Consider the following 8956-nt stretch of genomic DNA (forward strand, 5'->3'; position numbering starts at 1 on the left):
TGGAGTTGTGCAGCTCAGCTATAGATGGCTGACAGCCTCATCTGGCAAGTCACCTCCAGGCTCTCTGAGGGCCTCTTTTCCTTGTATGAAATCTCTGACACATGTTTTTGAACAATACAGAGGTTAGGTCATCTCAGGAAAGGACGAGTGTAGGCCAAGCACATTTCTCATCTGTAATTAACCATTCTTATGGATCTTTATTATTTTACCATACATTCAGTTCATAAAGACTATGGAAGGTTTTTAACATCCACATATGACTGCTAGATAAGGCCACGGAGAATGGAACTGAACGTTCTCAGTGGAAGCCATTCTGCTCTGCTCTCGTGCATCAGCTCAGCTGAGTCAGAGCTTGGAACGAGGATCAACAAACTCAAGCTCTGTCCTGGCAAGGTGGAATAATGGCTGGTAGAAGGTTTAATCAGAAAAGTGTTTCAGATGGAGTTGCTTTCCCAAGACATACCAGTTCCAGATCAGATACACACACACAGGCTTAGAGGTCAATTAGAACGCTGTAGAGCAATGTGACGATTGCTATCAAAACTAAGGCAGAAAGAGACAATGCATTTCAGTTGCTGATAACGTCTTCTCTCTTTCCCAGCTCTTTCAGAAAATTTATAAAGAAGACAAAGGAAAAGTCCAGATCTTCTTTTGTGGCTCTCCAGCCCTTGCCAAGGTGGTCAAAGCTCACTGTGAGCAGTTCAGCTTCCCCTTCTTCAAGGAACACTTCTAGCTGCAAGACGTTGGATCTTTTTCCCCTCTGTCGACATGGCCGTGATTGGTTTGGTTTTAATGAACTCAAGAATGCTATTGTCTTTTTAAAAGCACTAGGAAACACGTGTCCCTTGTTATTATTTTTATGAAGATATGTACAAGATTTTCCATGGAGCTGGTGGGAATCTCTGCTTGCTTGCTTATTTAATACAAGCCTCCTTTTGTGAACCAAGTCCACCCAAGGCAGCAAGTAAAGCACAGATAAAAATAAAAGTGGAATAGTAGTAACAAAAACCTTAAAGCGTGATCAACAATCGGCAATGCATCAAAATAATGAAGACTGCATAAAATCTTCCCTGAGGTTCTTTCTCCACTAGCTCTTAACCATAAACACTCCCTGGAAATTGTTTCCCTCGTGTCACCATGATGCGGCTTTCCTCTCATTCCAGGGCCATCAGGGAGGGAAGTTTAGGATGCTGTTAGCTGTACCAGCATTAGCGTTTCCCCCTTTATTTCAACACCTTCCAAGGGCAGCTTTAAGGTGTGCAAAATCTGCAAGCAATGTCACTAGGGACATGCACTGCTTTAGCAAGAAAGTGACAAAGCCCCAGTTTTATGCACTTTGAGACTGCCCTTGGAAGATGTTGAAACTCAAAGCACTGCATATCCCAATTTATCACCCATTGGCTTGAAGGGAATTCAGGTAACCAGTCCTGGATGTTAAAGAGAGGGGTGCTTGTTGGGTGTTTCTGGCTGACAGGGCCAGAGCCCATTCTCTGCCCCTACCCAGCCTCCCACAGTGCTATTCTGCCGCTGCCTCCCTGGGGACACAGCTGCGGACATGTGGACATGTCCAGGGGGCTCCCAAAATTTGAGCTCTTTCAGTTGGTCCGTTCTTAGGATTCTTCTCTGAGAGAGAAAATATATATTCCACACACACACACTTCCCTCAAAAGGAAAAAACAAAACGAAAATCTGTCTGCCAGGTCTTCTTAGGTATCAGCTTTTGAAGGCAGTTAGGAAAAAAAAATACAGTTCAGCATTTCCACAAACTCTTGAATAGTTTGTATTTAGTCTGGCCAGTTTACGAATTAAGAAAAAGAGTTTGGTTGGAAAAATAATTTTCTATTTAAAGACAAGTTGGGTACTTGTACTATCCATGGGGAGCATGGATAGGTTCGGTTCCTCCTTTCTCAGGCCAAAAGTTTTTTATAGAGGAGGCCTTTCTCTCCCCTCCGCGTCAACGTTTGCATCAGTAAAATACCTGGCTTTCTCCTTGTTCTCAGGGCAGTCGCTTTATCAACAGGATACGTTGGTGGGAAACCGAAGGAAGCCTTGTCTTCCAGGGAAGTCTTGCAAAGTTTCAGGCAGACACCCTCAGCCCCCTCACACAGCTGCAGGGATGTTGCAAGGGCTAAGGACTTAGAGGAAGGACAGGCAGGGAAAGTGACCCTTCCTTTCTCTGCCTTCCACCAGAGCAGAGAAGACTAAGCAGAGGAGAGAAGCTCCTGTGTTCGGCAGACACGTATGGCTGCAGGCGCTTGCTCAGAGGGGTGTCTGGGATTAGGTCCGCTCACAACTCTGCCGATCCTCTGAATGCAGCATTTGTAGCGGAGAAAATAAACCTAACAAACGAAATGGAGTCTGCACCCTTCTCCCGCACAGCTTTTGGATACGACCAGGGCCAAAGCCAGTTAATCTCTTTGCCTAATCCCATCAGACCCAAGCTGACCTTCCCTATCCCAGACAAATCCCCCTGCATTCCCCCCTAAACCAAAGAATACAGATAGTCCTCGGGTTATGACCGCGATTGGGATGGGATTGCCATCGCTAAGTGATGCAGTTTCGAAGTGCGGTGTTTTCCTTTCTTAAAGAGGGGTGCGGGCCCTTGACTGACAGTGGGATGCTGGTGGTCTCACACCTTGTTCACAGCGCTTCCTGGTTATGGCTGCTCCCTCGATGAACTTCAGGTGGACGGGGGGGGGGGCTTTCCCATTGTTTTAGCTGTGAGGGAGGGGGAGAAGAGTGTGCAGCTTTAATTCATCATTTCTCCATCACACTGCCTAACCTGAAAAGGGAAAGCCTGCAACAGTTTAGCTATGAATGTTACTAGTCTGGAGATACTTGTCTCTGGATATTATTGTTTTGCTTGCTTCAAATAGATGTATGTTGTTTATCTCATTTGAACCAATTTGAACTGGGTTTTTTTCCTTCCCTTCCCTTCCCTTCCCTTCCCTTCCCTTCCCTTCCCTTCCCTTCCCTTCCCTTCCCTTCCCTTTTTTTTCTTTTAACCAGAAGAGGGAGCTCCAACATAAATAATGTTTATTTGAAATGAAATTCAAATCTCAAAACTCTTTTTTCAATTGAACATTAAAAATATATAAACAAACAATGAAGAAGACAAGGAGGGAGTAAAAAGTAAAATACAAATGAATTAACAAAGGGTTTAGAAATGTCAAAAAGGTTATAATTCTCCAGTATAACACCCTTATAAATAATTGAATTATTATTAGTAGTAGTATGTCGCTTTAACAGACTAAAAGCCACTATTTAAGAATGAATATTGAGAACTATAGTCAACACATAATAAATCAATCATTTTCCCGCTACAATTCATTGCCGCCCTTGTCCTCTTGCAACGGACTGCAAAGATCTCTGTATTTCAACAGTCTTCCTATATTTACACTTCTATGGTTTTATCTCTTAGCTGCGATACAGTTAATTTCTGCATCCTTTTTCTCTTACTGGTTTTTATTTCATTTGTATTTTGGTGTTAAATGTTACTGAATTGTCAGTTAAATACCACTTTAAAATGTTTTCATCCTGCATATGCATTTTGTCAGTGGCAAAGTAGATAGATGCATTGGTGAAGTGACCACAGACGGCTTTGCCCCAAGAAACCTGCACAATGGGTAGTTTTGATAGCAGCCATGCTTTCCTTTTCCTACCTATCTTGGAGGGGGGGAGGGAGTTAGTGCGAGCTTGTGTAAGCAGTCTTAAAAATTGGATCAGATCATTTTTTGCAGCTAAATTGAATGGAATGGGTGGCTGTTGTGATCTGGACATAGAAATTGACTGGGAGTCTGCTTAGTGCAAACTAAACTCGAACTTACCCATAGTAATTTTCCAACAGTTGCATAATTTTTTTCCAGTTCAGGTTGCTACAAGAGAAATCCAAGAACAATATTTTGCCCACTGCAGTTTCTAATTATTAGCTGCCGAGAGCATCTGGAATAGATGGCATGCAAATAAAGTAAGCAAATAAGTGAGTGAATGAATGAATGAATGAAAAAGGCACTTTATAACCTGTGATTCAGTTTCTAAGAAGTTCAGGGGAGTAAAGGTGAACATGAGGAAATTGGGTTGCCTGTACAAACTGGTGTTGGCTCTATGATGGTGTATGAAGAGGCAAGATATAAACACCTGCTTGAGCCAAAAGATTGGAAACAAATTGAACGAGTGAATGACAGGCAGACCATTTGGCTTCTGAGTGGGTCTGCCTGCTGATTGTCTACAGCCTCATTCCTCTCCTGCTGGTTGACCTCCAAGTCTTCCTTTCCGCCTTCCCTCCCCTCCCCTCCCCTCCTCTTGATGTGAAGGTGAGGTGCCCTTTCATCTCAGCCAGCTGCTCTGCACCAGCTGCGATGAGGCCAGGAGCTCTCAAAGGAAAGGAGGCTCTTCTCCACAGGATGTCAACAAGCCCTGGCATCTCTGCTGGAACAAAGAAATGAATTTCTTCCTCTCTGTGCAAATGTTCTCTTGGCAAGCAAGCCCTGCCTCTGCCTTCTTCAGCAGTTGCTCTTGATTCTGGGAGTAGCAGGAGGAAAGTTCCCCGGGTCGCTTGGGTGATAGCCAAGATCAGAGCTGGCTTTGGAATTGGGCACCCGCCTTTCTCAAATGGAGCCCATGGGTTTTGCAATAGCCTTGGGTCCCGGGGGTGCTGCCCCCCCTTCCCCTTGCTGGAAGACTAACACACCGTGGAGTCCTTGGGGTTCTCTGAGCTTGGTTCTTTTCTTGCAAATGTTTCATTACCCGGCTAGGTAACGTCTTCAGTGCTAAAATGGGCTGGGGTTTGCTCTCTGTTTATGTCCTGTGGCCTGCCTCGCCAGTGCTGGTGAGGGTGGGGTTTTTTTTTTTTGCTCCTCTGGAAGTTCCTGGATTGGCATACACCTTTGGGCTGCAGACGGGAGGTGTGGCATTCCTGTTTTCTGCACGGCTGGTCTCTTCCAGGCTTCAGGGAAGAAAAAGGCACTGGCTACACCCAGATCTCCTCCTGGACCTGACGGGGCAGGTGGAGCAATCCTGGCAGTTGTTAGACCCACAAAGCTGATTGTTTTGTCCTTGACTGAGCTCATCCTATCATTGGAGGGCTTAGCGGGCTTGGCAGGCAGAACAGCATGCCTGCCTGAGTGGGATTTTAATTAAAAGTTTTATTTTAATTAAAAAATAAACAAGATTTTTTAATTAAAATAAAAATGTAGGCATTTTTAATCTAGGAGTTAAAAATGACGGGTGGCTACAGTTTGCCTTCTGAGAAGTATGTCTTTTGAGGTCATACCACTTGTGACCATTTGTGTGAGGGGCCTTGCCCATTCGACATTCCAGATGTGCCCACCAACCCCCAAAGGGCTGGAAGAGTAAGTGTGGCTTGGCGGACTGAGCTCGGATTCCTGCTTGGCTGCAAAGCTTTTGGGCTGTCCTGGGCAAATAATTCCACCTGAGATGTGGCTGTAGTGCTAAAGCAGAACAGCTCTTATATGCTGTGATGCCATTGTGGTGGCCTGTATTTAGCCCTCGCAGAGCAGACATGGCAGAAAGCAGGAGAAATCCCGACTGCTGTGGAGAATGGGTAACGTTGTGTTGTATTGACCCTGGCCTGTATCGACTTGCGTCACCTCACTGGCTTCAGTAGCGCTGACTGCAGCTTTCCTGTAACGCAGCAACCACTAATGGCAGGGTGGAGACAGAATTCGAAGCTTCCCCGTGTGAACCTGTTATTGCACGCAGATTGGGTTTGTCCTTCTGCCACTCATGCCTGGATATGCAGCTGGCTCTAATGTTTTAGTAATTCAACCCATGTCTTCAAGATGGGCCCACATCAAAGTTATACAAATTATGTTTCAAAGGGGAAAACAAATAAAATCTCACACAGTGAAACATGACAAATGTTTGTGTACCAGCTGCTCTAAAGGGCCCAGGAAGGGGGCCAGGATAAAAGCAGCACCCGCACCCACAATTCACCGTGAAGGGAAGGATCGGCCGTGGAACCACAGTTCAGTCCTGGAGGAAGCGGCTCGAGAGCAGGGACTTGCACGTTTCAGCCACTTTGGTTGTTATCGGATGGATCCTATTTTACAAGGGTAAAAAGATCAGCACGTTCCACTGAGCATCTTTCCACCGTGAACTCTGGATTGTTACAGGAGGGCAGGAAATTATGGATCAGAGGAAAAGGAATCAGTGCAGCCTGTGTGATCCTCGGTCCCTGATCCATCTTGGCCCGTGATGGTTCCGGCTGCCAAGAGGACATCGAGGCCGGTGATGCTTCCCGTGGCAAAAGGGAGAGGGTCTTCCAGTTCCTTGGTGCTTATGCTGGCTTTTGTGCCTCTTGAAGAGAAACACCCCATTCACGCAGAGCACCTGGCCGTTGGGGGTTGGGGGCCCGTTTGAGAAGCGGAATCATCGCAGCGCTTGCAAAGCCGCCGCGGGGAGAGCTCGCCGTTCTCCAACTGCCGGGCGGGATACTTCCAGTGACAACACGTGGGAAAGGAAGCAGCGCAACACTGAGGAGAAGAACCAGGTTTGCTGCAAACCTGGATTGCTGGGTGCCTGCTTGGCAAGGAAGGGGGACCCCAAACAATGGGGAAGCAAAGTTTTTTTAGAAGTTGAGGGCTACAAGGGGGAGATCCGAGGGATCTGGTTGGCTGGCCAGTTTGGGGAAGCGGGGCGGACCCTCGTCCGCGTATCCGGGGTGCTCCTGTCGGCCTCCCGGGCGGGCAGAGCGCCGGGACTCCCCGGCCGACGGAGGCGGGCCGCGAGAGGAGGGGGCGTGGCCCGGGCGGGTGGAACGTTGGGGCGCCTCGGCTGGCTACTATGTTGCGCGTCCCTTCTCCTCTTCTCCGGCCTCGGTGGGGCTGCCGGGGGCTTCGGCTGGGGCGGGGAGGGTCAACTTGATTAGGCAAAGAGATGAACTGGTTTGACCCTGGTGATATCCAAAAGACATGCAGGAGAAGGGTGCAGTCTTCATTTTGTTTGTTAGGTTTATTTTCTCCACTACACAAAATGCCAGTTTTGAATGTTCTCCTTCCCAACCTTCCCCTCCTGCTCAGGATTCCCCTCCTACCTGATACATGGGCAGATTTCCGAGCAAAGACCTTGGCTGCAGATGCTCATCAACTTTATGCTCTAAGAAGGCTGATGCCTGTTTATTTATTGACTTGGTCATTTGCTATCCCTCCTTTCCTCCAGGGGCCAAGAGTAACATATATTCCATTTTTCTCCACAACAACTAACCTGGGTGTAGGCTGGTCTGAGAGAATGACTGGCCCAAATCACCCAGGGAGCTTCCAAGTGTGAGGATCCACTTGAATCTGGGTCTTCCTGGTCCTAATCCAAAACTATGTCTCTCTGGCCAGACATAATTCCCTACATTAAAGCTGATTCTGGAGCCTGCCAGATGCTTTGTAGCATGCCAGCTTATTTAAAAAAAAAATTAAAAATGTTTTTTAAAACATAAAAAATAACATTAAAATTTTTTTTTAAATGGAAAAAGTCAGATGAGAAACTGGTAGGCACAGGCAGGTTTTTGTAAGTAGATTGCTATCTGGCAGTATGTTGGAGGTCCCAGAATTAGAGCATATCAGTGAATGCAGTTAGGTAATACATAACTTCACAAAGCTATATTCGTGAAGATATGGAGGATGGGGGGTGGATTGGTTGGTTGGGGGAGAATGGAATGATGTAGCAGACTGACCTAAGGCACAACTTGCAGTTGTGTGCTTTAGAAAGGGCTCCAAAACAATTTTCAATTTGCATTTCCTCCATAAAATCAAATTACTGTTCCTGATCACTTTCCCTTGAGCAGTTGTAATATTTATGAATATTCCATTCTATTCCCTAAGACCAATGTAGCCAACAGCAGGAATGGCTTTGAAGTAAATATACATAGCTTCTACATTACAAATATAATTTGTTTCTGCCTAGTACAATGTTGATTCATAATTGCAGGCCAAAACTATAATTGAAAGAAACACTTAATAAGGGATGGTGCCAAACATTTCCTTGTCAGCTCCTGTCATCTATGACCTAGTGTAGCACAGCCAAATCAGTGTAACTGTTCGTCTGGAATCCAAATAGATGATGATTTTTTCAAGAAATTTCATTCATTACCAGAGCAATAACACACGACATATCCTATCCTTAAGTGGTCCTGCTACAGACATTATTCACACAAGCGATCAATCATTGTTACCATAGGATTCAGATAATGAAATTAACAGAATGAACCTTATTTGAAATTCAATTTAGAAGCTACATTAGCTTATAATTACTGTAGCCTGCTCAACAGTTTGAATGGGCTATTTTATAAATTACTTTTTAAAATAAAAAGGGAGGAAAAGGAGAACCTGATACATCTTCATTGTAGATGGAAGCTGTAGGTGACCAGGCCAATCCATGCAGGAGGAAACCTGGGGGAAATTTGTTGAATTCACATTCAGCTTCTTGGATGCTTGTGATGAGAGGAGGAATCTGATTACAAATACAAACTCTAATGTAAATTGGGGGTGGGTGGGAAACGTTCCTGACAATGTCAGTCAACATCTTATTTCTAGGAATCCTTGGTGTATTGCTTATATAGCATGTTCAATCTATAGTAGCTGGAGAAAGCAGAAGCTTCATCTTCAACATGGAGATAAGGCAATAGCACTGGGTGGGAGCCATACAAGACCTGAAAAGGTATCACGTCAGTAGCAGAATTATGGGTGAGCCACTGGTAAAAATGAAGCATGCTGTCTTGTTCACAGTTTATACAGCAACAAGGAAATACTTGAAGGTAACAGTTGTTCTCTCCATTTCCCCAACATACTGAAGGGCAGAGGAAAAACAGCTTAGTACACAAAAATTAAAAGCACTCCAAAAAGAGTGGTGTGAATAAAACACCCCTCTTTAAAATGTGATGAGAGGGCTTGTCTAGGCATTTTGAAAGGTATTTTACTTTGATCCAAAGCCAGCATGAGGTAAGATT

General features: G+C 45.3%; 1 protein-coding gene across 1 annotated transcript in view; it reads left to right on the forward strand.

Moving 5' to 3' along the window:
• NOX5 (NADPH oxidase 5) overlaps nt 1-2674 on the forward strand; it is a 42316-nt gene extending 39642 nt beyond the window's left edge. Inside the window, exon 16 of the mRNA XM_015889308.3 lies at nt 602-2674. Coding sequence (XP_015744794.2) covers nt 602-733 — 132 coding nt within the window. The 3' untranslated portion in view covers nt 734-2674. The remainder of the gene's footprint in view (nt 1-601) is intronic.
• The last annotated feature ends 6282 nt before the right edge of the window (nt 2675-8956 follow it).

The sequence above is a fragment of the Python bivittatus genome, unplaced genomic scaffold (assembly GCF_059951505.1).
Source record: "Python bivittatus isolate LINGU-HERP-01145 unplaced genomic scaffold, Pbiv_v1 ctg000210_np1212, whole genome shotgun sequence".
NCBI classification, from domain to species: Eukaryota; Metazoa; Chordata; class Lepidosauria; order Squamata; family Pythonidae; genus Python; species Python bivittatus.